The 27,974-nt window shown below is 37.4% G+C and overlaps 1 protein-coding gene across 1 annotated transcript in view; it reads left to right on the forward strand.

The window, feature by feature from the left end:
* The window catches only part of LOC127095606 (protein RISC-INTERACTING CLEARING 3'-5' EXORIBONUCLEASE 2-like), a 34,991-nt gene extending 16,771 nt beyond the window's left edge, over nt 1–18,220 (forward strand). Inside the window, exons 2-3 of the mRNA XM_051034277.1 lie at nt 6,253–6,268; nt 17,815–18,220. Coding sequence (XP_050890234.1) covers nt 6,253–6,268; nt 17,815–18,220 — 422 coding nt within the window. The remainder of the gene's footprint in view (nt 1–6,252; nt 6,269–17,814) is intronic.
* The last annotated feature ends 9,754 nt before the right edge of the window (nt 18,221–27,974 follow it).

Here is a 27,974-nt window from a genome sequence, read left to right on the forward strand (position 1 = left end):
AAGCCATGGAAAGGTAATCAAATGGGCTCTGAACCACTGACACTGAACGTCAGGGTGAGCAGATCAAGCGGGTAATGAGGATAAGACCTCATAGCTCTTAACCCTGGACAGGGTGAGCTCATGACAAAAAGTGGGGATTCAGGAAGGTGGAACCCTCTCCACTGACTGACCGGACAAAAGATCTTGGGCTTTTGGTTCTGAAGCATCGACACGTAGTGTGATCTTAAAGAACGACGCACTGAATAACGGGGGATTGACTACTAATCCCTTTTATCCGTCAATTGCCTCTTCAGGGAGGTCTTTAGCACTGATGCCTTTTCTTGGAGGTCTTTGGGCACAAAAGTAAACAAACAAAAGAAAACATTGCCTCCTATTGAGGTCTTCCAGCTAAGAAAGCGGTAAAATGCGGGAAAGATAAAGGATCAAGAGATCTACCACACGGATAAAAATCCGAAGTAATAACAACTAAAGAAGCAAGAAACCCAGAGATCTCTTGAGCTGGCACCATCAAAGAAAGCAAGTCAATACAGGTAATCGGAATAAATCTCCAAATGGTATCCCACAAATAAAGTGGAATGCCAAGCAAGCTATCCTTTCAGGAGTCATGTGAGCCCTCACAAAAACTCAACAAACAGGATAGAGTGACAAGATGGGGCGCAATCAAGAGTTGCCCCAAATCAAAATGTAACCACATGAATCATGCCATTAAAATTCACAAAAAGAGCTCACAAAAAGCAACCAAGTGTAGGAGGCCTAAACCTCTTGTCAAACACATGCATCAAAAGGGTATAAAAATTCAAAGTCAGGGGCAAGGATCCACACATCAAGACATGACATACATACTAAAACATGTACCCACATGCAAAACCTAACGATAATACCTCATACATTCAGAGCATTCAAATTGAAAGCATAGAGTAATGGAAATAGGGCAAATCTGATTGGAGAGATCGAATGAAATTGAATTGCCCGGTTGGGTTTGCAAAGCAATCTGAGGGTTTATATGAGATGGAATTGGCTCTTTGCAGATGAGTTCCTTCCAGTCTCTGGAGGTTGCTCTGAACTCTGTTAGCTCTTCTCTCACTATCTTTTTCCCAGGGTTTTTTGGGAGATGGAAATCTAGAATTTATAACCTGATTTTTGTGACTTTGTGGACTCAAAAGAGAGAGGTCCAAGTCCAAGATTTTTCTGTTATATTTTATTTATTTATTTATTTATTTATTTATTTATTTATTTATTTTTATTTTTTATTTTTATTTTTAATTTTTTATTTTTTATTTTTATTTTTTTCGTTTTTTTTTTTAATTTTTTTTAATTTTTTTAATTTTTTTTTTATTTTCGAAACGCGTGGGCTTCGCCTAGCGAGCATGACAGTTCATGAACAAACTTTTGCTCCTTCAAGATTAATGTTTTGACTGATGAATAGACCCCATTTGAACATGTTGGAAGTATCTCAAGCCATTTCCTTGTGTTGACTGATCACCCAGATAGGACCCACAAAGTGTCTTGGATGATATTCAAGCTTCTTGGATCTAATTCCGATTGACATGATGAAATGCAATATGAAATGTTAAATGACCTAAAAATGAATGCATGAATGAGGGGGGCAAATTTTGAGGTATTACAACCTTTTGAAATATAGCAGCTCCAAAAGAGAGAGAGAGAGAGAGAGAGAGAGAGAGAGAGAGAGAGAGAGAGAGAGGCTTTGGAAGATGAATCATGTTAATATCTTCAACCAATGAGTAAAAGTACAATTCGCCACATCTTTATCAAATTAGGTATAAACCAGACTAGGAGTGAACTAGAGAAGTCACATCAGCTTTTCTTGAGCCTTGCACTAAGGAACTTTAATTGACATTTTCCCTAAGTTTGGCGTTGATAAGATAAGTCTTCAGTGGAGACAGAGTACGGATTAGAAGCTGAGCTTTTCAAATTGAGGTCTCCAGAGTCTGAGCTATCACCAGAGGTAGAAGAACCATGATCAGAGTCTGAACCTTCAGAGGCTGATTCTTCAGAGTCATCAGATTCTAATTCATCAAAATATAAGACTTCTAACTTGTCAACAAATACTTTTAGCAAGGTCAATTATGAGTAAACTTTAAGTTTTATGATCATGCACACTTGAAAATATGTTAGTATACCCATTTTTTCAATAAGTACTTTATTATCATCAAAACCCAATGGATATGAACAAATCTTGTTCCAACAATCTCCCAATTTTTGATGATGACAAATAAATGTATTTAAGACCTCGTGCTCGGGGGGCTTATGTACATCCCAGAAAATTAGTTTACCAACCGAGGTATGAGATCAACGAAACCCATTTGAGTATATGAATTCTTTGAAGTCGAGTTGGCATGAAAACCGAGTATGGTAAGGTTAGCCCATCGGATATTCGAGCTATCATCCACTGATCAGATTCTGGATAGGACATCAGACCTACTAATCGGATTCCGATTAGGATATCGGAGTAAGCAAGTTGGAGCCAACCTCCCATAAAGTCGAGAATGGTCTAATTAGTACAAGTCGGATCCGGTGACAAGTCCAGGATGCCATTTGAAGAGTCATAAGAAGCGACTACAGGGTGATACATTATGGCATTGGCAAGCCACTTGACATACCTTGCAATTCAGATGAACATGCTTCTTAGGAGTCTTTCGATCTTCGTCTTTATTTTTTACATAATGTCTGGAGTAAACCTTCAATGTGTCTGTTTAATTGTTTTTTTCCTAGATTTTATTCAATTCTACCAAGTCTCTGCTCAACCCAGGCATCTCATGGCAATCTCAAGAAAAGCAATCTTTGTAATCTTTTAACAATTGGATTACTTCGACCTTAAGGTCGGGGGTCAATATTGGCGCTTATGTAAGTTTTCCTTTTAACTTCCCCATTACCCAAGTTGATATCCTCTAAAGGATCATGTTCTAGCATCTTTGCAGTTGATGCCATTGGATCCTTCTCGAATCCCAAAGGCTTGTCATAGTAAATATAGTTGAGCCTTTGGCTTCCCAAACCCAAGTGTTGTGGCTTATCTGGTGTTTCTGGTTTGAACTCAACACCTGGTCCGACATCATGGATTTCCATGTTTGTGGCTTCGACACCCATATTACGGACTTCGGTTTCCAAAGTCGCTTTTAATCTTTTTTCGACAACATAAGCCGAAATCATTTGTAATGCTTCTAACTAGGACATGATCTATGTCTGGGTCATCTCAACCTATAGGTCAGACTCCTGAAATTCCTTCTATCTCTTCTTCCTCCAATTCTCTGTCCCACCTAAAACTATACAATGGGTGTAATTAGAGGGAGTATAAGGCTTTATCTAAGGGCCTATAAGCAAAGCCCACTGATGCGCATGGTTCAATTTGCACCAGCTACTTGTCGAAGTTATGTTTGTCGACATGGTTGACCTCTGCTAAAAGATAGCTTTGGTCTGCTTCAATATTCTCAACAATTCCATCTTTTCATCAGATTGATATTCTCTGATAGAGAGACGATGGTAGCTCTCTAATACCATGTATCCACTCCCTTCCTAAGAGTATATTATAATTTTCCCCTGAGGCAATGACCATAAAAAGTGTCGGTCTTGTTATCGTCCCCACCATCAAGTCGACTTAAATTACCCCATGTTGTGTGGCCTTAAATCGATTTCAAACTTACTGATTTTGTTCAATATCTAACGAGGCATTAAGTTGATTGCCGCTCTTCCATCCACTAGCACTTTATTGATGCTAGTGTTTTCCATCTTCACCCTTATAAATAAAGGGTTAAGGTGATTTTTCATGCCACAATCAGGTCTTTCGAAGAACACATTATGTTCTTCTACACAACCATTGTTCATGATGTAATAGATGATTGTCTTATGTTTAGCTATCTCGATTTCTTTGCTTATCGAATTCTCTTCAACCTCTATTTCACAGTTGTACTCCACTGGGAGCATAAAAATCACATTGTAAACTATGTCCAAAGATGGGTCTAAACCAGAGTCAAAATCAGTAGTCGACATGTCGTCCTTGACAAGTGGAATTCCTTTCCCCACTTTCCCTTTTCCTTTCTCCATGCTTGGAGAGAATGATTATTTTTCCACTAACTTCGCTTCCTTTCCAATGGTTGTATCTAGTTTAGGCATATTGCTGCTAGACTCGGCAGTTTCCCTTTCAACTTTTTCTTCTTTGGAACCGCCTCCACTGCATCCTAGTCACGGGGTTCCTCCCTAGATAGGTATCAGGGACGTGGGCTCTCCTCTGGGAGGATTATAACTCCTTTCGGTAGGAGATTGAGGAACCTCTGTTCATCTCCCAAGATTTCCATTTTTGACGACTCAAGTCATCTTTCTCCACATGTCTCAACCATTTCCCCTGAGGAACATTTGGATTTGGTCGATAAGTGTTGGATTTGGTTCCCTAACTAATACGAACACCTTGTTGCCAATGTTGGTCGAAAGCATACTGTGGTTTGGAGGCATCCCTCCAATTTTCTTTTTCGCTTGGTAAGTCGCACGACTTCCACTTGTTACGTCGCTTTTTTTTCGAAAATGGCATTGCATCTTGGGTATAGCATTGCTCTGATTTCTTGGCCTTGCACCTTCCCATAAACTCAACCAAACTTTCTTAAACCTTTAGGTAAACCACCTTCATATAGTCAGGTTCTAGGATGGCTTCTTTGCCATCTTTTGTGTCGACACCCTTGTCGACTTCCACCATGTTGATTCCACACCCGAGATTCTCAGTAATCTCAATCACTTGAAACTTTTCCCTAAGGCCTTTAGTAGCCTTAGTCATTTCTACATCATTTTCTAGGCTTTCAACAACCTTCAATCTCTTAAACTCAACAGATAAATCCCTGGCCATAACATCTGTAATATGTCAGCATCGATTTACATCTGCGTCTTTCCCTTATCAGCAAACTTAAGTTGACCATCCTTGATTGTGTTATTACCACAAAAACCTTTTCCATTCCCACAAAAACCTTTTCTCCTTATTGCATTCTTGCTTCTTTTCTTCTGTCGAAATGCCTCCTTTGCAGCAACCCACTCGTCTTCGATTTATTGACTCATCATCCACGTCATCATGTCGAAACCCCAGCTAACACAGTTGTACTGTGGTACCCTACAAGCAACATGACTCTGCTTATGTCATCCAACTTCATTCTCTTAGCATTTGGGACATGTTTATAACAAACAAAACCAAACACCTTCAGATGACTCGTATTGTGCTTATCTCTACTCCACTTCTCAAAAGGAACAATTTCCTCCAACCTCTTAGTTGGAGACCTGTTAAGCATGTATGTTGTAGTGGTAACAACTTCTCCCAACAAGGTTTGAGGTAGCTTGTTCACCTTCAACATGCTCATTGTCATATCAAGCAAAGTTTTGTTTCTTCTTTCAGCAAGACCATTATGTTGAGAAGTGTATGAAGCAATAACCTCATGCTCAATTCCATTCTCCTCACAGAACCTTCTGAACTCTATAGAGTTGTAGTCACCTCCACCATCAATTCTGAGAATTTTCAGATTCTGACCACTCTATTTTTCAGCCTTCACCTTGAACTTATGAAACTCAACAAACACCTCGTGCTTAAATTTGATGAGTGTTACCCATGTCATTCTTGTGAACTCATCCACAAATGACACAAAGTATTTGTTTCCTCCAAGTGAAGATACGTAAGATGGTCCACATACATCAGAATGCACAACTCTTAAAGCATGTTTTGCTATTGGAGCTACTTCTGATGCAAATGGCAATCTAGGTTTCTTACCTTTCATGCATATCTCACATGACTTCTTAGACTTCAAAATCTTAGGAATGCCATGTATTAGCTTCTTAGAACTCAGATGCCCTAAGCTTCTGAAGTTTAGACGCCTTAATCTTTTGTGACATAACTCATTGTCACCTTTAACACCTTTCGCATTAAGGCATTTAGTTTTAGTTGTTTCCACATTCACCTTGCATGTTTTGTTGCTTCCATGTTCAAGTTACATAATCAGTTTTTTTGATCAGAATCATACAACTTCAAGAGATTCTCATTCATAATAATTGAGAAACCTTTCTCAATTAGCTAACCTACACTCATCAGATTGCTCTTCATGTCAGGAACATACCAATCATCTTTGATCAGAACATTTTTTTTCCATTTTTCGCTCTTACATTGACATTTCCCATTCCTTCAACATTCAAATACTTATCATCAACACATCTCATCTTTGTCCTCTTTCTAGATTCAAAATTAATCAACCATTATTTGTTTCTAGTTAGGTGATTTGAGTAGCCAGTGTCCATATACCATCAGTCTACCAAATATCCACCATCGGATTCATAAGCCACCAATAACACAAGTTCATCATCAGACTCTCCTCTAGTTATGTTTTCTTCTTTTGATTTTCTTTCCTTGTTTGACCAACAGTCAGCAGCAAAGTGACTAAACTTCTTACAATAGTAACATTGAACCTTTTTTTGTCAAACTTCTCATTTCCCTTCTGATGTCTCTTCTCATCAAAGTTGGAGGTTTCTGAGTTCTGATAACCTTCACCATGTCTCTTATTGGCTGATAGGGACCAATTAGTACTACTTTTCATATAATTTGTTGGTCCCTTTTACCAATTTTTGATGTAATTACACACTTTTATTCTCACAATTTTGTATAAATGCAATTAAGTTTAATTGATGTTGTTTTGAGTAGTTATTTCACGTATTTGTTAGTTTTGTAGAGTTTTTGGACAAGAGAGCTTCGGAGTGCATAAGCATAATTTGGAAGAAGTGTTAAATGCAATTTGGAGGTATAATGTGGAAGACTAACACTTGGGAGATTTATTACATGAAGCTTGCAAGGCAAGGAAGCTAAATTAGCTTCAGTTCGCGCCGCGACCAGGGATGGCGCCGCGAACCTTGCGAAACCAGCAAGCAATTTGTTGGGCCAAGTGTTCTGTTTTGAAGCCAGTTGTATTGTGACAGTTTTGTATCTGTTTTAGAGTGCTTTTCAGTTTTAGATGAAAATGGACATTTTAGGAAAGGTTAGACTCTTTAAGAAAACATTCATTCATTCATTCCTAGATACACATTTTGTAAGAGAAAAACAGAGTTTATTCTACCATTGCATTTTGCTGTCCAAAATGATGATGAGGAGTTAAACCCCATTTTGTCAAGATTGGAGGTAGTAGCTATTCTTATTTGTTTATGTATTTCATTTGACTCTTATATATGATAAAAGGTTATTGATGTATTGAATGATATTTTTGTCCTAAGTTGAATATTAAATTTGAGTAGTTGTTGAAAGAGATTATTTAAGTCTTGACATAAAATATATTTTCAAGTAGTGAATAAGTTGTAGAAATAGATTTATTCACTACTCTTCTTTTGTATCAACCATTAAAGATTGCTATATTGATAGTTAGGTGGAGAAATCGTCTAAAGATTAATATAGTGATTCTCACAATATCATTTAGACATAAATGATATTGAGAGGATACTTGAACATCATCAATAATCTTAAGTCTATATAGCTTTCATAAGGAGTCATAAGAAATTTGAATAGTGAACTCCAATCTTGCCAAGCCTTTTACATTTGATTAAAACTATTTCATTGTTTTAGTGACATTTTACTCAAAAGATAACTTTTCAAACAAAACAACTTGGTTACATTTTGAATTTATAACAATTTGGATTATAGAACGGCGGTAATAACAACCAATCTCTGTGGATATGATATTAAAATATTTGCCGAAAATATACTTTTCAACATTGACGTCAAACCAAGAATGCTTTTGATTCTTCTTACCAGAAGATACCTTCAAATCCCGCTTTACCTCTCTTTTAGAGGTTCTCTCAGTCAGACACAAATTTTGTGCCTCTAGATTGCTTTGCAGCTCTTCAATTTTCATGGTGCCCAGATCCTTAGAATTTTTAATTGCTATAACAATGTAATCAAACTGAGGAGTAAGTGATCTCAATACCTTTTAAATGATTACTTGTTCAGAAAAAGTCTCTCCGCAAGATATCATCTCATTTGTGATAAGAATCACTATAGAGATGTAATTTGGTACCTTCTCACTGTTCTTCATGTTGAGATTCTCATACTACTTACATAGAGACGGAAGTTTCACCTTCTTCACCAATGCATCACCTCCATAACATTGTATTAGTGTGTCATACGCAGTCTTCGTTGTTGTCGAATGAGCGATCTAATAAAATACAATCACATTCACACATTGATGGATGTAGAACAAAGCTTTCTGATCCTTCTTACTCGACTCTCTATACGTGTTCCTTTGTGCTTCAATTGCATCTGCTGCAACATCTGCATAACCGTCATTGACGAGATCAAGAACATATTGAGCATTAAACAACACACACATATGAATCATCCATCGATTCCAATTCTTTCCATAAAATACTGGAAGCTTCGTATTCAAGCTACCATTTCCACCATTCATCTATGATCTTGTGCAAGAATTCACTTAGATCTCACCAAGCACTCGTGTTTCCCAATTCCTCAGAATCAAGAAATGTGATTCTGTTACAATTTCGATCGTAAATTCAACGCGAATTCAAGAAACAAAATCAATCACACACGTCTCACTTTCACACGTGTTTCCTGTGGGTTTGAACCGGAGCTCTAGATACCAATTGGTGATGCACAAGAAGAAGAGGAAGAAGATGAGAGAGAGAGAGAGAGAGAGAGAGAGAGAAGTTTCTAACAAACTCTAAGAGAAAATTGAAATTCTGTTATGGTCAAAATTACACATTACACGCTAAAACCACAATTGGTTTATATACTACTTTAAAACAAAATTTAAATTTAAATGCAAGTTAAATTAAATTTAAATGCAACTGAAAATGAATTATAGTAACTAACACAGCTCACCATTAGGACGGCTAATTCCCTTATTCCCAAATTGGCACACCGCAAATTCTATCAAACTTTTCCCAGGCGTGGTTTTTTTTTTATATATACACAATCAGTCTTCCTATATTAATTAATTATGAGATGGAGGAAATATGCTTTAAATTATATTTTAAAAGTTTGAATTGATTAACTGATTAATGATACTTTATTTTCTTTTGGTAATTATACAAATTTTGGAACATAGCAATAGCATGTTCTAGAGGGCATGTACTTGTAGTAATTGTCGTTTGGAAGCAGAAAAGATGTACTAGGGGGACGTACCATATATTCTCATGTGTTCCCGAACGATAATTAAAAATCCAAAAGGAAACTCGAACGAATGGAATTCACGAGACGTGTTATTTAAGGCCTCGAACTTAGTTACTGCGTGAACAACACATTACGGCTTTCGAGATTCTATACTCATCAATAATCACAACAACGCCAAACACTACTCCTATATAAATCAAAATCGTCGTGTTTTTGAAACATCAAAATTAGAATATATACTTCGCATTAGATATTTACAGAACAAATGGATGCCGTACGCGTTGAATCGTTCTATCTGAACGGAGTTCAAATCAACGCCACTGTGATAGATATAACAAATAGCAAGGCCATTGATGAACATATCTCGTCTCTGTTACGTTTTGCATGTGAGAATAGAATCAAGATAATAGGGTTTGATATTCAATATTATCTTTTATATAGCCCGTCTAGAAAATATGGTTTTGAGTCAACATGCGTAAATCTGAGCTTATGTGTTGGACAATCTTGTCTTATTATTCGGCTAAAATCTTCGATTTTTTTTTTAAAATATCCAGAATTTTTAAAAAAATTTCAAAAATATCCATTTTTTCCAAAAAATTACCAAAATGGGCAATTTTTGCCCTAGTTTCCTACATGGGCGCCACCCTAGTTGGCGCCTACCCTTAAAGGGTAGGGCAAGTCGCCACTAGGAGTGGCGCCTACCCTTAAATTTTTTTTTTTTTTTTTTTTTTAAATATTTTTTTTTTTTTTTTTAATTTTTTTAATTTATGAATTTATATTTTTTCTAAATTATATTAATTTATATTAACACATATATATAAATAAAATTATTTACAAGATATATATATATATATATTATATTATAATATTATATATATTATATATATATATATATATATTAATTTAATATATACTAATTTAATTTATAAGTAATATATTATTTAAAATTTTTGGAAGAATTAGGATTAATCATGTTAAGGTTAATTTATCAATTATAATTAGGGTTTATTGATCGGTTATAATTAGAGTTTGGTAGTTATGACCTAATTGAAACCCTAATTCCCTATAAGATTAAGTAATCAAGTGCGACACTAATTAGGGTTAGGTAGACTGGTGTACAACCCAGATCTTTTCCTATAAATAAAGTGTTATTTCCTTACATTTTCTTCACCACTGTTTCCTATCACTTTCTGTATCAAGTTGAGTTCATGGCATCCCCAAGACCGTCGTCATGGCAGCGAACATCATCAAGGCGCCCGGATCCTGAACCAGTAATCTTAAAAAGGGATGGGCATGTTATTTTCTCGCCTTTGAAACCTCCAATGGAGATGAAATTTTGGAACATCCGTTCGTTGGACCAACTAAAAAGGTCCTTGATGTCTTGGTTAGAGGGAGATTACCAACCTGGTGAAGTCATCAGAAGGATTCAGAGGCTTAGAACAAGGTTCTCATTTGAAACTGGAGAAACGATACGTTGGTGGGTTGAAGTTGAAAGCGACATTGATTGCATCCAAATGATGCATGGATCAGACGACATAGTGTTAACTGTTGTAATTTCTTAGATTTTAATGGTTGTTTGTCATGTTGTGTGTTGTATTTGTTATTGTTCTAGTACTTGTTCTTGTTTTAGTACTTGTTTTTGTTCCAGTATTTGTTTTTGTTTTAGTAATTGGTGTTGTAATGTTAGATGTTTGTGTTTGTTGTTCAAGTGTCATCTTCTATTTGGAATAAAAAGTAAACTTTAATTTAAAATGATTTTGGTACACAGATTTATGAAAGTGAAAACCAAGTTGTGGAACTAGATCCACGATATGGACATTTGTTCTTATTATGCCCTAGTTGTCTACATATGCTACACTTCCTCTGCATTTTCTCTGCGACGTCCATTTCAGTTCTAATGCGCCTGCTATTTGGGCGACCACTTTTATTCTGCCGCATCGATTCGTTGTGCCAAACAATTTCCCCGTCATACTGTGGCCAATACGCCTCCAATGCTACCACCGGAAAGGGATTGTCGTATACATTGAGCAATGTTGCAACTTTGTAGATTGGAGACACTAGCGATAATGCATCGAAGTGGCTGTGTGAACACGCTGCAATGACATGGGAACAAGGCATACGATAGGCCTGAAATTGACCACAGTCGCACCAACGGTCTGGTATTAGGACCCTATACTCTTGTCTGGGCAGCCCTTGGTTGTGGTCAATTGTTTCCTTGACACTAAAAGTGTGGCCATGGCGGTCGAATTCCGTAACCCGATGGCTGCTGGCTTTGGCAGATTCCTGCCTCATAAACTTCATGCAGGCATCACTATATACTTGACTCGTCTGCAACACTTCATTCCAGCGCCTGCCTCTTGTTACGAACAACGTTGCCATCCGAAAATAGGTCGCACTCACCAATGCGGTTACCGGGAGGTTACGTATGCCCTTAAACACGCCGTTCATTGATTCCACAAGATTTGTTGTCATGTGGCCCCACCTCACCCCATCGTCGTATGATCTAGTCCACTTCGCTCTGTCGATATTATCGATCCACCTCCCTGCATCAGAATTTGCCAACACTATTTCCCGGCGATAGTATTGGAATCCAGGTTGGTTTAATGCATACCCCGCGTTTATCAAATGTTGCTTCAAGAAGTTATCCTTGAACTCCCGCATAAAATTTTGAGCAATATGCCTGATGCAGTAGACATGGGTAGACGGGGGGTCATGCCAACCATTTGCTGGATTATTGTATGCACTGTCTATTGAAGCGTGCCTATCAGAAATCACGCAGATGCCAGCTTGTGGAGTCACGTGCGTTCGAAGATTCTTAAGGAAGAAACTCCAAGCAGCAGCCGTTTCTCCTTCCACCAATGCAAAGGCTATTGGGAAAATATTTGAATTGCCATCTTGTGCGACCGCCATCAGTAACGATCCTTTGTATTTCCCATACAGCCAAGTTCCATCGACTTGAACAAGTGGTTTGCAGAATGTGAACCCGATGATGCAGGGACGGAATGCCCAGAAAAGTCTATGGAAAATTCCATTACCTTCTAGACGAGTTCCGTCAGGGGATTGTGCAGGCAAGGTCTCCATTATAGTAACCGTCCCAGGTGAATACAATCGTAGTGCAGCCAGGTAGCGTGGTAGTTGTTTGTATGATTCCTCCCAGTTACCGTACACCAGTTCAATTGCCTTGGTTTTCGCTAACCAAGCCTTTCTGTATGACGGTGTATATTTGAAAACAGCCACACAATGGGAGATAATTGTTTTGACCTTCAGTGACGGGTCAGCCTCAACTAGAGGTAATATGGAATGGCAGATCATGTCATGGCTAAGTTTGCGATGATCCTGTGCCATGTTGGTGTTGACGCAAATGTGAGCTTGAGATATGGACCCTATCACCCACACATTATGCTTCTTCTTGTACGATGCCATCAACCTATATCCACACTCCGGATTTTTGCATACAATAACGTATCTTTCCGGATTTGATTTGATAACATCGTAGTCAACACAATTTTTCAAGTGCCAGTTCTTTATTGCTAACAGACACTCTTCCTTGGTCCGAAATTGGTCACCCTTCTTTAAGTCCTCATCAGACCTCATATATGGGTTGTAGAACATATCTGATGAGGGCTCATCCTCGCCCAAGTTAAGTGTTGTGAAGTGCGCAGGAGGTGAGTAGCGTTGCGCTATAGGTATTTGAGCTTGGTCTTCGTCTTCAGAAGGACGGTTCACCAAGTCATCAACCACGTCTTCAGCATCATCAACCACATCGTCTTCAACGTGGTGCTCAACATCTTGTTCGTCATCAATCACAGGATCAATAACCTGTGATTGAATATTCTGAGTTGGTTGAGGTTGTTCCAACATAATGTACAACACTATATATTCGTAACCAGAGTACTCATGGTTACGAAGCATGTATTGTGTCTCCATGTCATTTTGAATCAATGACTTATAAAACTTGACAGAGTTGTTTTCTGAAAAAAAAGGTTGTTGATAAAAAATTTGGGACACGGGTTGTCTTAGTTTGGACTCAATCTTCCTCTTCAGATAAGAGAAGTCAGCTCCTCTATTTAGACAAAAACGAGTGCATTCGGTGTTTCTAAATAGGAAGCCAGACATATCACATTCATAAGTCTCACCATTGACGTGAGCTTTGACTTTGTATTGTGATGAAGATGCCATGTTTTGTGAAGACATTGTGAAGGTTTTGTGAAGGTTTTGTGAAGGTTTTGTGAAGGTTTTGTGAAGATATTGTCAAGGTTTTGTGAAGATTGCTGTGAAGATATTGTGAATACCTTTGCGAAAATGTGTGTGAATATTTATACTGCAAGAATCTTACTGCCTATCCATCAAGTCTTCACCACCAAGTCTGGCAGATTCCCACGCATGCCTTACACGTGTCACACCCTTGAATGCAACACTCCCACCTAGTCTGTACTAATGCATGCCAACCTATCCACCTAGCCTGAACTTAGTCTCAGAGATTCCCATGCATGCCTGTTCCCCATCAAGTCTTCACCACCAAGTCTGGCAGATTCCCACGCATGCCTTACACGTGTCACACCCTTGAATGCAACACTCCCACCTAGTCTGTACTAATGCATGCCAACCTATCCACCTAGCCTGAACTTAGTCTCAGAGATTCCCACGCATGCCTGTTCCCCATCAAGTCTTCACCACCAAGTCTGGCAGATTCCCACGCATGCCTTACACGTGTCACACCCTTGAATGCAACACTCCCACCTAGTCTGTACTAATGCATGCCAACCTATCCACCTAGCTTGAACTTAGTCTCAGAGATTCCCACGCATGCCTGTTCCCCATCAAGTCTTCACCACCAAGTCTGAATATCACACTTCCAATACTAAACTACCTCTTTTTTTCCATTCACTACAACAAACAAGACCTTTTTGGCGTAGTGATTATGTGTTTAAAATAATATTCAATCTTATTTAAGCTTAATTATTTATTTTAAATAAGATTCCCACGCATGCCTCACACTTGTCACATTTTTGCATCATCAGATTCCACCAAGTCTTCCCCAAGACAAGACAACTCCCACCTAGTCTGCACCAATGCTTGCCAACACTACCACCTAGTCTGCACCTATTCTGCAAGATTCCCACGCATGCCTCACACTTGTCACATTTTTGCATCATCAGATTCCACCAAGTCTTCCCCAAGACAAGACAACTCCCACCTAGTCTGCACCAATGCATGCCAACACTACCACCTAGTCTGCACCTATTCTGCAAGATTCCCACGCATGCCTCACACTTGTCACATTTTTGCATCATCAGATTCCACCAAGTCTTCCCCAAGACAAGACAACTCCCACCTAGTCTGCACCAATGCATGCCAACACTACCACCTAGTCTGCACCTATTCTGCAAGATTCCCACGCATGCCTCACACTTGTCACATTTTTGCATCATCAGATTCCACCAAGTCTTCCCCAAGACAAGACAACTCCCACCTAGTCTGCACCAATGCATGCCAACACTACCACCTAGTCTGCACCTATTCTGCAAGATTCCCACGCATGCCTCACACTTGTCACATTTTTGCATCATCAGATTCCACCAATGCATGCCAACACTACCACGCATGCCTTACACTTGTCACATTTTTGCATATTCAGTCTACTTGAAAACGAGTATAAATAGAGGGTCATTCTTGCAAGTTTTCATCAACCACTAACACTTTTATTCAGAGAACTCAGGCGAAACTTCTCATCCACCAAGCTTCTTCCTGCATTGCAGTCATGTCTCTTCTTACCATGGGCCAAGAACACAGAGGAACTAGGGCAAACATTGCCTCATTCGTAAGTTTTTCTTGAACATTGCCTCTTTCGTATGTTTGTAATTAGTTTTTTAAAAGTCCAATATAATGATTGTTTATATTGTTTGTTTTTAAAGGATCCCAAGAAATTTCGTCAACGTTCACACCCAATGCCTTATCCAGACCCATGGTGCGTACCTTACATAGAGCGTGCGGGTTTTGGTCATGTTATGCATGTCGTAAATGCCACCATTGATGCCAAATTCATTTTGGCTCTGTGTGAACGTTGGAGACCTGAGACACACACTTTTCACCTACCAACTGGTGAATGTACCGTCACATTAGAGGATGTGTACATGCTTTTAGGTCTTAGAATAGATGGTAAGCCTGTGACCGGAAATGTTCAACAGCCTAACCAAATATGTGTTCAAATGTTGGGGGTAGATCTGGTCGAGGGTGAGGGGTCTGCCAAAGCAAGGGGTCAGGGTATTAAATTATCTAGCCTACAATTGTACCACGACTCCATAACTTTGACTGAGGAATCCTCCGAACAAGAAAAAGTCATAAAAACCCGGGTTTACATTATGCTATTGTTTGGGAACTTGCTATTTCCCGAAGGGACGGGAAATAGCATAAACTTTATGTACTTGAGTTTGCTCGGGGACATTGATAGAATAAGCACATATAGTTGGGGTTCTGCAGTATTAGCATTCCTATATAGCTCTTTGTGTAAAAATGCACAAAATGAGCACTGTACATTTTCTGGATGTGCTTTTTTGCTCCAAACATGGGGGTGGTGGAGATTGCCGAGGCTAGCCCCAGAAAATCCTAATGACTACTCCTTCCCCTACGCAACTAGGTAAATTTATGATCTTATTTCATTTTGTATATTTATTCTATAAATATTTGTAACTAATATTATTTATCTTTTTTTGTTTAGGTTCATTACAACCGGACTGGATTACAGTCTTACCCCCAAAAATAAAATTATATTTTATCGTCAACTCTTGGATCGTCTCCGAGCACAAGATGTATTACCACTAAATCACTCAGCTTCTAACTGATTTATTAATATCACGCATTCTCGATAAATAACATATTTACTTTTTTCTTTGCAGTTTATTTGGAGGCCATATTTGGGATTGGAACATCAACCCAACCCCGAAGATGCAGCTGTTTGGACAGCAAAAACGGCCATAATGCGGTTCACCACTGTGGAGATGCACCAAAGTGACCGTGTCAAGCTTCAATTCGGAATGCATCAAGAAATCCCAGGCCCCCCAATGTCTATGGAACCTTGGCATCTAAAAAAAGTCAGCCACCAGTGGTATGCCCAAAATTGGAAGGAATTTGCTAAGGAGTTTCGTAAAATGTGGAAAGACCGTGCCCACTATGTTCTACAATTTCCGGTGGCGCCCAACGAAATGAAGCCGACAAGGGAATATGTGGATTGGTATAGAGCAAATACCAATCCAGAAATGATTGTGTCTGACCCGTTCTATTTGGACGATCCCCGGATGCAACAGCCATATTTCCAACAACAACAACCACCACAGTATTCCCAACAACAACAACCACCACAGTATTCCCAACAACAACAACCACCACCTTATTACCAACAACAACCACCACAACCATTTTACCAACAACAACCACCACCACCTTATTACCAACAACAACCACCACCACCATATTACCAACAACAACCACCACAACACATGTCCACCCCCCAACCAAATCAACAATACATACCACATACTCAATCCCAATACCATGAAGACTACCAACAACAAACTCAACATTCCCACCACCATCAACAGTCCCAACACCTACCACAATATCAATCCCCCCACTTCCACCAATCCCAACACTTCCATCACGACAATTTTCCGAGCTCTTCCAGTCCTCCACCTAGCCCCGACACGGGTATACAAGAGGACTACCAACAGGACTACTACACACCACAACAAACATTGCACTTTGGCCAACCCGATTCAACCCTAAACTACCAAAGACCACAATTCGAGGGCGCACCCAGCAGTAGTCAGTTTGTCCCACCGAGACAAAGCTTCGAGGGCGCAGAGGGGACCCGTCTTTCCTACAGCACTGAAGGGACTTCGACCCAACCACAACGGCAAGCGGCAAGGGGGCGCGTTAGGGCAAGGGGTGGTAATAGGGAAGCACCACCACCACGTGAACCGTCTAGGCGAGTAACTAGACCTCCCCCGTGCGGATCGTACCAGGGACCGCATCATATGTGATTAATCATATCTTTGTAATATTTGTCTTGTCTATTATTTAAATAAAAATTTTCTGTTTATTATCTTTATATCTTTATCTTTATCTTTAAAAATATTGTCTATCATATCTTTATACGTATATAAATTAATTTTTTTCCAAAAATTTACAAATAATATTAATTACTTATAAATTATATAATATATAATATATATAAATTAATATATATAATATATTATATATAGTTAATATATTATATATATATTATATATATATATATATATATATATATATATATATATATATATATATATCTTGTAAAAAAATTTATTTATATATATGTGATAACATAAATTAATATAATTAATAAAAAATATAAATTTATAAATAAAAAAAAATTAAAAAAACAAAAAAAATAACATTTAAAAAAAAAAATAAATAAAAAAAATAGGAAAGGGCATAGGCGCCACTCCTAGTGGCGACTTGCCCTACCCATTAAGGATAGGCGCCAACTAGGGTGGCGCCTAAGTGTAAAAAATGGCCAAAATTGGCCATTTGTGTAATTATTTTGAAAAATTGGATATTTTTGAAATTTTTTTGAAATTTTTGGATATTTTAAAAAAAAATTCAAAATCTTCTTTAAATTTGAGTAGAGTGACATGCTTCTTTAACTCACTGCTTAATCTTTTTTCTCTGCCGGATTATACCTTTGTGGGAGTTGGTATGAAACATAACTTGGCCAAGTTGGAGCAGCAGTGTGGGATTGGATGCAAGAATGCAGTTGAACTTGGACCGTTGGCTGCTACTCTTATGAATAGGCCTCGTTTGAGTTATTGTGGCGTTGATGAATTAGCATTTGTGGTCAATAATCTTGATTTAAGGAAGCATAGACCTTTAAACATGGATTTTAATTGGGGTAGCGATCTACTTAGCACAGAACTTGTTAAACTTGCTGCTGTGAATGTTTACTCTTACTACAAGATTGGGAGCACGTTGCTTGGTTGTGATGCATCATTCTCATCTGAGCCAAGCTTTGATATAAAAGTTGACATATGAAAGACTGTATCAAAGTTCCAAAGTTTATCAAGTTTTATATAAATATTACTCCTTCCAGCTTTCACTTTCGGATGGTTTGATGTTGTTTGGTCTCGAGTAGGCTTGCTTTTGCTTTTGGGTTGGTGTTGCCTGTTGTTGTTTTATGTTTTCCTTCTACCTTTGTTTTTGTCGCTTTTGTTATTTTCTAAGCATCGTTTATGCTTCTATTGTATCATGTACTGTTTCTCCCTTTTTCTTGCTAATTAAAATGTTGATATGTTTTGCATTTCAAAAAAATCTTAAAAAGTAAATAAAAATGATAATAATAATGAATGATAAATAGTAAGATATATGAATGAAAAATTAAAATAAATATTAAAATTCAATTAATATCTATTGTTTTTAGAAACACAAACTTTTGTTATTTAAGATTGAGATAGTAATATGTTTTCTGAAAGCCTGATATTCGATTTTGTGACTGACTAATTCAAGGAACCCAATATCAGGATCAACTTGGGATCTCATTTAAAGGCAAAACAAAACTCTTATAGACTGGTCCCACACATAATTTTATAGCACTTAGTGAGATTTGAATTTGAGATCTACAGAGTAGCACACTTAAAACCCAAGTCTCCCGCATCAGCTCAACCCTAGAGAGTTTGGGGTATCCATGTGTTATGTTTGTATGGGAAGGACTAAAATATGCCCTCCCTCCATTTTTTTAGAGAAAAATTGAGGACAAATGGAGTACATATGATTAGGGACAATTTTGTGACCATGCATAATAACCAATAGTAATTAGGGATGATTTCGTAAAATTGTTACATTTATTCTTTCGATCATTGTTTTGCTTAATACACGTGTAACAACCTAAAAAAAATTATTTTGAGATTACATGAGTAGTATTTTTATTAAGTTAAAGATATTTGAGAAATACTCATTTATGAATAGATGATTGATACGGAAGGAGTACTAATAATTTATGGCAAAGGTAATTGGAAACACAAATCTCTTTTTTTGGAAAAACAAATGAAATTATATATAAAATGAGAATAGGCATGAGGCATGAGACATGCCACAAAGATACAATACTCGAGCACAAAAAACCAGAGTCAGCTCATATCAGAACAAAGTGATACAACATAACAAAAGAATACCTTATCACATGATTCTAAAGCAACTAGGTGATGTAGATTGGAATACCTTATCAAATGAGTCCAAAGCAATTAATGACCATATATTTAAGTATAACCGGAGGAGTTGTATCTTGGAAATCAAAGAAATTGACTATCTTAGTTCAGTCTATGGTGGAGTCTAAGATGATAATATTAGTGACTGCTAATGAAGAAGCAAGTTGATTAAGATGTTTGCTAGTTGATATCCCTTTTTGGGAAAAACCTATGACAATTGTGTTGATCCATCGCGGTAGAAGCGCGACTATTGCAAAAATTGAAAACTGTTATTATGATGGTAAAAGACGTCGAATTTGGAGAAAGCACAATATTGTTAGAGATTGTATCTATAAAGGAGCTCTAAGAGTGTATCTACATACATTAGAGTACAGACTTAATTATTGTCAGTCAATTTATTCTTTTCTAATGTAAAACATAGTTTGTAGTTCTGTCAGTTTTCAATTGTCTCATTTTCCTTCATAATTCCAGGACAAGTTTTAAGAATCACAAGCCATCTGATTCATCAGCAAACCAAAAGTTGAAGCTGTAAGCATGGTTTTAAATTGCGGTTGCGGTCGCGGATGCGGTTGTGGTTGCGTGTGTTGCGATTGCGGTTGCTACGATGCGTATTGCAGCCATAGCGGCGTGAATTTTTATTAAAAGATACGTGAAATACACCATTGAAAAACTCTTGATGTTAATTTTTTACATTATAAATGAAATGTAAATTGAGATTTTTGTTTCTCAACCTTTGAGTTACAATAAAAATATGTGAAGAAACATTAATGAAGTTGTTTTATGCAAACTCTAATGTGGTTGGACGCGTGATTTTAAATCACATCCCAATTGCGGTCTGATGTGGATGCAGAGACTACCACATCAGCAATATTGCGGACCGCAATTTAAAACCAAATCCGTAAGTTACTTACAGGCTTGGCATGACATAATATTAGAATAGAAAAGGGCTGGTTGGTTGTGTAGATTATCACTTATTTAAGAGATTGTCGCTTGTTCACTATGCTGAAGTTTTTACTATAACTTCCTCTCTTTCTCCTATTTTCCAACTTCTTATGCATCCAATAGCGTTGAACATGACATATTCTTCCAAATTGGTTTGTTTTGTGTGAAATTTTTGCTTTGTGCAGTAGTTAAATAGGGCATATTATGATCAAAGTGTTCTTTATGGTGAAGTGTGTCACATGTGTTTGTTGGTGAATTTAGTGCTTCTTTGAACTAACTTTGAGATGTAATCTAAGTTATTTTGAGATGTAACCCAAGGTTTCAGTTCTTCATTTGTTTTGTTTTAGGTTGGAGCAAATTTATTTGAACAAGAATTGTTCGGGTTATCTCTTTTGATTAGAAGTAGAACTGCCTTGATCTTCTTCTATCTAAGGTACCATAACTTTTCTTAACTTGCTATTGGCAATGAAATTTGGTTCGTTGATAATAAAAACTATACATATGGCTGATTTTGAAGTCCTTATTTCACATTGGACAAGTATAAGTATTAAGGTGAAATATTTGAATTCCTTAATGAGTAACTAGTTATAATTATTTCAGTTGTTGCATTGTCATGATTATTCCGGTGTTTACCATTTTAGTTATTTCCTTTTTGTTTTTTACTTCCTATTATTAATACTTTGTCGAGGAAATATTTAATAGGTCTTTTTAATTCTCATTCTCATCAAAGTTATTTGAACTAATAATGTTTTTGACAGATAAACAAGAAGCTAAGGCATACTCAAAAGATATCTCTTCTTATTGTGGAAGGTAAGAGATAACTAGGTTTACATTTTAACTTTAACATTCTTTAACGTAAGACATTTATGGCATCGACGTATTTCCTTTTTCTTTTGCAAGAAGGGACTTAATGGCTTGAGTACTCTTGATGTGCACTAACCATCTGTGTGTATTGTGACCAGATTAGTTGAAGAAACAGAAGATGAGGTGATTTTTCATTTTTCTTGACTCTTCTACGGTTATTATGACCATGGTTTTAAATTGCGGTCCACAACCGCAATTGCGACCGCAATATTGCTGATGCGGTAGTCTCCGCATCCGCATCAGGCTGCAATTGTGGTGTGATTTAAAATCACGCGTCCAACCACATTAGAATTCGCATTGAACAACTTCATCAATGTTTCTTCACATGTTTTCATCCTAACTCAAAGTTTGAGAACGCAAAATCTCATTTTACATCTCATTTGTAATGTAAAAGATTAGCATCAAGAGTTTTTCAATGGTGTATTTTAAATATCTTTCAATAAAAATTCACGGCGCAATGGCTGCAATACTCATCGCAACAACCGCAATGGCCGCAATCGCAACACACGCAACAGCATCCGTATCCGCGACCACAACCGCAATTTAAAACCATGATTATGACTATGTTCATCTGCATTATATGGTATGAAGAATTATTCATAATGATGCCATGTCTCGTAGCTGACTGAATTGATGAAGAAAGGACCTGTTAAAGTGGGCGGTGTGAGCAAAGTTCTTTGTAATATTTGATCAATCATAGTATGATGACAATGTATATTTTTTACAGTTTAATCAATAATGTTTCTTTTTTGGCGGTCTCTTGTTTAGCGGGAGCCGTGTGAAGAAGCAAAAATGAAAGATTTGTTTCATAAAAATTGTGGTAAAAGAATAACCGATATATTTGATAAGATTAGGAAAATGGCGACAAAGCCATCTTGGATGGGTGAAAAGGTTTATGCGTATTTTTTATGACTTTCTCATTGCATTCTGAGAATACGTAGGCACGATGATGCGAATCCTTGACGAGCACTTTTCTTTCTTTTCCCCTTTCTCTCTCTGGTTCTACGAACTACGAGGCTATAAATTTCTCATTGCACTATGAGAATATGTAGGCATGAGGGTCCCAATCCTCTTTGATCACCCTTTTCCTAACCCCTTTTATGTTTTGCAGGTACATGAAGATAGCAACACCCATCTAAGCAAGAGCATTCAAGACGGTTACCATGGAGTACCATGGATGTGATGGATGTTAATAACTCCCCCTTGCATAACTGATTCCCTTACCCGTTTCTCTGTGTTTCTTTTTTCCCTTGGGTTTTCTCGATGTTTTCCCTTCCCTCTTTTGGGATAAATAAAGTTCGATGACGACTCTGTTGTACCTTTGAGCGTGCGATACGTTCAGTGGACATATTTCAGCTAGCTTCACCTATGGATCAAAAAGATAAAACTCTAGCCAAATGGTCTCCTAATTGGGAAGATCCATTTCAGATTATTCAAGCATTTTCGAATAATGTTTATGAAATTGAAGAATTAACAACTGACGAACGAATTCTAAGAGTAAATGGTAAATACTTGAAAAAGTATAGACCTATGCTACAAGAAATTCGAATAGCTAAAGAATAATATGCATTTAGAAACAAGCGCCAAAATGGTATTAGATAAAGTGCCAAAATGACATTGTCATTACAAAAAAAGCAAGGAAAATAAAAATAGACAACTTAAATAGGAAATTTCGACTTAAATTCTTCAAGCTTGGTCTTAGAGAAGTCGAGTCTGGAAGTCATCGATCACAAGTTTATTCTATAGAGTTGAGTCACGCCCCAGATTGAGAGAAACTTTGGCATGTTCGACACCTTTGATGGCTTCTTTGTCGATCATCTCCCTGGTAGGAAGTGACTTTTCCCACGTAAGCTCAACCTTCTCCCTCTCCAGGTTGTCGATCTCTTTGTTCAACTCCGCAATATTTTTTTGACGTTGTGCTATTTGATTATCAAGTAAAGTTTTCTTGTCGATGTACTCCTAGCGCTTGGTTTCTAGCTTATCAACTTCCTACTCAAACGCACTGCTTAAGACCCAATCTATAGTCTTGGTATCTTTCACTTCTTGAAATCAAACATTATTAGTTCGTCTGAGATCAATTTCCTTCCAGACTTGATCGAAGTAGGCTTCAAACTCAAAAAAGGAATTGAACCATAGAGTCAAACACCCGTTGCTTGATGAGCTCAGCCAGCAATCGTCGAATATTAGTGCCAAGTCAGGCATCTCCTTAGATAGAATTCAGAAGATCAGTCTAAAAATTATTGGCTTTTAATTATTGAATCAAGACATTCACTAAATCATTGTTTGTATCAACGTAAGAAGCATCAGAGGAATGGCTAGACTTGGAGCTTGTCGAAAGCTTGCGCAACTTTTGGCGGCGTGTCAAGCCACTTTTCATGAATCAACATCGAATACCTCTTTGAGTCAAAAAGAAATTATGGCTCTTAAAAGAAATAACTCAATCGAAGCTCTTTGGAGTTCACAACAGTTGTTTCTTTCTTTGTGGTCGAGACCGTTTCGACATCAGGCACAGTCTGTTCTTCGCCAACTTTCTATGCATGGGTGGGATTTGGGTCATCTGAAATTATATTGTCATGGATGGAGGCAATGGCATCATCCAATTCCTCGTTGTGTTGTGAGGAAAGTTGTACAATGTTAACTTTAACTTTTGGTTGTGGTTATGGAGATGCGTCTATTGTTTTGTTGATGGGCTTGGTGGCTGGATTGATAGATGAAATGATGGAATCAAGAAAATCCAACCAATGTATGTGATAAAAGTTTTCAGAAGGAATCGAGCAAGGGATACCTGATAATTTTTCTGCTTTATTCTTGTTTGTTTCTCTATTGAAAAGAGAAAAAAAAGAAGATGGTGAGTCGAAGTCCAAATTAAGAAGTACAGAAAGAATTACAAGTTGAGTCGAGAACTACCTTAAGGTTAATGTTGTCTAGTTCTTGAACTGTTTTGTTCTGAGGTTCATCTAGTATTAGGTTATCATGAGGAGAAAGGTCTTGATTTTTCTCTTGTCCCTCTTATTCTCTCTTCTTTTTTTGTTCTTTTTCTCTCTCTGTTCACTTTCCTTTTTCTTGGTGGGAAGGACCAGCGGTCGATGCAACAACTTCTTTTTTGGATTTAGGTTTTTGAGGAGTTCCTTTCTTCCTATGACTCACACTTGGCTTAGGAGAAGCTCTAGGTCTGGTCCTCGAATAGATGATAGGTTCCTCCGTGTCCTCTGAGCTTTCAATATAAACCAAAGTTTCCTTTGGTTTTGGAGTGGTAGTAGTCTGGAAAATTTAATCCAAATCAGATAGAGAAATTAGCAACAACCATAAAGGGATTCGAAATAAGTGATATACTTATGTCGAAGTGGTTTTGGACTTTTTCTTCTGTTGGGGTTTGGTAGTTATTGGAGAATCAGGGTCACATTTTTTATTCTGAAAGACAAACTATGTCAAAATTCTTTCGATGATTAGAACAATTTGATAAGACATGATTTACCTTTTTCTTGGGCTCTTAATTTTTCTTAACTTCTCCAACTTCGGGAGGTCGTTTGACATTAGTATCAGTTTGTGTTTCAGGTTCACCTGAAATTAAATGTGAGAAATATGAAAGATGTATGAGAATTTGAAATTGATAGTGAATATCTACCTCTTTGTTTTGGAGGACTGGGGACGGTGGAAAAGGCAGTTGATAATATTTTTCGAAAATTTTCTTCTGGAAAATAACCTTCAAATTATTGTGTCCACCAGTTGTGATATTCGATTGTCATGTAGAAAGACTGCTGATATTGGAAAGTAAGGAGTTCGAGGACTTGGTTGCGAGCAAATTCGTGCAAGCTTTGTGGTCTTTTATGTTGAATTTTCTCTCAAACCAGCAAATATCAGTGTCTCAAGTGTGGAGGAAGAGTGGTAGTAGCTGATTGAAGCCGAATTGCCTGGCTACCAAGTTTGGTTGATATTCAACAAAACCAAAGCCAGGGGTCCCAGTTTCGATTTTGGTCATTCGAGTCAAAAGGGATGTCTAGATAGAATTCGAAATGGCAGCAGATGAGGGCGACATGCCAGGAAATCTATTTCTGAACCAAGATGGGCCAACACATCAGTCCATAAAAGAGGTCATGGTCGAGACAAAAGTGGTCGACTTGAAAAACAATTCTATCTATTTCATAAATGTGATTCGTGAGGGGGTTTCATAAGGAGTGGTTAAAGCAAGCCTTGTGCCTTCGATGGCTTTGCAACCAGTATGTTCTATCAAATCTAGCATTCAGCCGGAGTTGGAGAAGCCATAAGGGACCAGAAAGCAAAAACAACTTACTAGTTTCAGGAAGTTGTTTCAATTTTTAGGAAGCTTCACCAAGTGATTGATAAAGGTTTGCCAAGATGAGTTTACTTAATGAGATATTTCGACCCTCATGAAGATGAATAGATAAAGGTACGAATTTCTTAACTACCTGTAAGGAATCATAGCAGAAAACGTAGTAGGAAAGCCATAGGGTTAAAAAGGCAATGTGCTTCGTGTCAGAGACTTTAGTGGTTTTCTTGTCGTGATTGTCAATGATAAAATTCTTGAAACTAAATTGTTCAATGGGAACTCATTGGTTGTCTCTAAGGTCAGAGTAAAGTTTTCGCCTAAAGGATTTAGTCATGTGATGGTTGTCATATCGAATAAAGTTGATGTTAACATGTCACAAGGGAATTGGAAAGTGTTGGTCGAACCTTCCCAGAAAAAGATCGACGCTAATAACATGGTTGGATAATATCTATGGTCAGTTCTAGAAATTTTGATCATCTCATAGATACCTAATTCCTTCCATTGGTTTTTCCTTGGAGACTAAACTTTGTCGAGCCAAGCGAGATACTCTTTGCTTTGGATCAGAGGCGCAGATCAAAAGACACGCGCAAGTTTATCCATAAACGACAAGTCAAGAGCGTGTTCTTCAAACGCCGAAGTCATTATAACTGGGAAACCTGGAAAGAAGTTCTTAACTTTCCCAGAATGCGACTTTGCAATTGGGTAAGGTCCCAATAACGCAAGAAGTTTTCCAGATAGAGAAAAAGGAATAAGTACCAAGTTCATCTAGTTGGATATTTTTTCTTTTAACAATGGTGGTTTAGGTACGAAATCCCTCCCTTCATTGTTTTCTTCTGGAAAAATCGTGAATGCCAAAGGATTCTTGTCAGTTTCAAACTTGGAGTTAGAGTTTTGGCTGACATTGTTGAAGTTAGTAGCTTTTTGCAAAGAGAAAGTAAAGGTTTTTTTTTCTTCGCGCAAGAGTTGAAAAAGTGCGTAAATGAATAAGATGAAAAGAATAATGGAGAAGAGTATTTATAATCTCAATTGTTGGTTAGAATTGAACACATGGCATACACATGGAGGTAGTGGAACAATTTTATGTGTTACGAAGTGGCATCATTAATATGAGTGGAGGAGTTAGTGAAGACGTGCATATTCAAGTTCTAGTAGAAACTAGGAGTGATGATGAGATTCTGAGAATATCTTATGAAAAATGACAAAGCGCGGTAAAGTGGTAATGATGATGATGATGTCAACGATGAAGTTGAAACAGTGCCAAAAATACACTAAAAATGCCATTTTCTCTTTTTTAATCTAAATCGAAACATGGAATTTTAGGGGGAAATTTGTTACCTTATATTTTCGACATAGATATTAATGGTAAGAAAGACACAAAGGTATACCATGGTGAGTTGTGAAGTCGAACGTGGTCGATTGAGACCATAGGTTGAATTGGTGACTTTGGTTTGTCGAAGAGTCGTTTAACATTTCCCAATCGAACACTAGTCAAAGATCAAGGGGGATTTATGAAGTTTGGACTTAGTAAATTTTCTAATATTTGGGTTGGTTATTTTGATCATACGAATGAGTAAGAGGTGGATAAGACCAGGTGGTTATTTAGAGACACGTGGAAGTACGTCGAAGATAACGGTTGCATAGAGATGATACCTGGAGCGATGTGTCTAATTAAACATTTTGGGTAGTTATTTTTAGACTAGTATTAAGTAGATGTTTGCTTATGTTGTAGGGGTCCGCAATTGTATAAAATTCCTGCAAACTCAAAGTATTTGTGTATTGAGAAAAGAGCGAGGAAATATATACGTATGCGTTCCATATTTACGAATTCAAAGTATTTTCCATTTCAAGTTATTACTGCATTCAAGTTATTTTCTATCATTTTACCTTTAAATATTCGCATTTAGATTTCAGTCACTTTATCAGCAAAGCTTTTACAACTCAATTTCACTTAAGTTCAGATCATTATCTTTCAAACACTACTCTTCGATTTCGACAGTAACATGTTCAAAAACTACAATTCACACAAATATATTGCAACATATTTTAGAGTTTGATCCTTTAAGTATTAATAGAAACTTGTTTTGTTTACCGAATTCACCAGTAAAAACTCCTAAGTATTGTTCTTCTCAATGGATTCCAGCTCCTCTTTTATAGCACAGATCCACTTTGGATTACTTAAGGCCTCTTCTGTGTTAATGGGTTCGGATTTAGTCATAATTTCAAAATGGATGAAATCACCATCATTATTGACTTCATTGTCATGAAACAACTCACAACCTTAGAGTCTCTGAGGCGAAACCCCTTTGTCTTGTTGACCTACATTTCCTTTATTTCGGGCTTCGACGACATGATGTTCTGGCCTTCCACCTTCCTCAGAATCTGGAATTTTGAACATGTAACTGGTTAGAACATTATGGTAACCGGTTACATCCTACATGTAACATGTTACAGTCTGCTGGTAACTGGTTGGTAACTAATTATGCCCTGCTTC

The sequence above is a fragment of the Lathyrus oleraceus genome, chromosome 6 (assembly GCF_024323335.1).
Source record: "Lathyrus oleraceus cultivar Zhongwan6 chromosome 6, CAAS_Psat_ZW6_1.0, whole genome shotgun sequence".
Taxonomy (NCBI): Eukaryota; Viridiplantae; Streptophyta; class Magnoliopsida; order Fabales; family Fabaceae; genus Lathyrus; species Lathyrus oleraceus.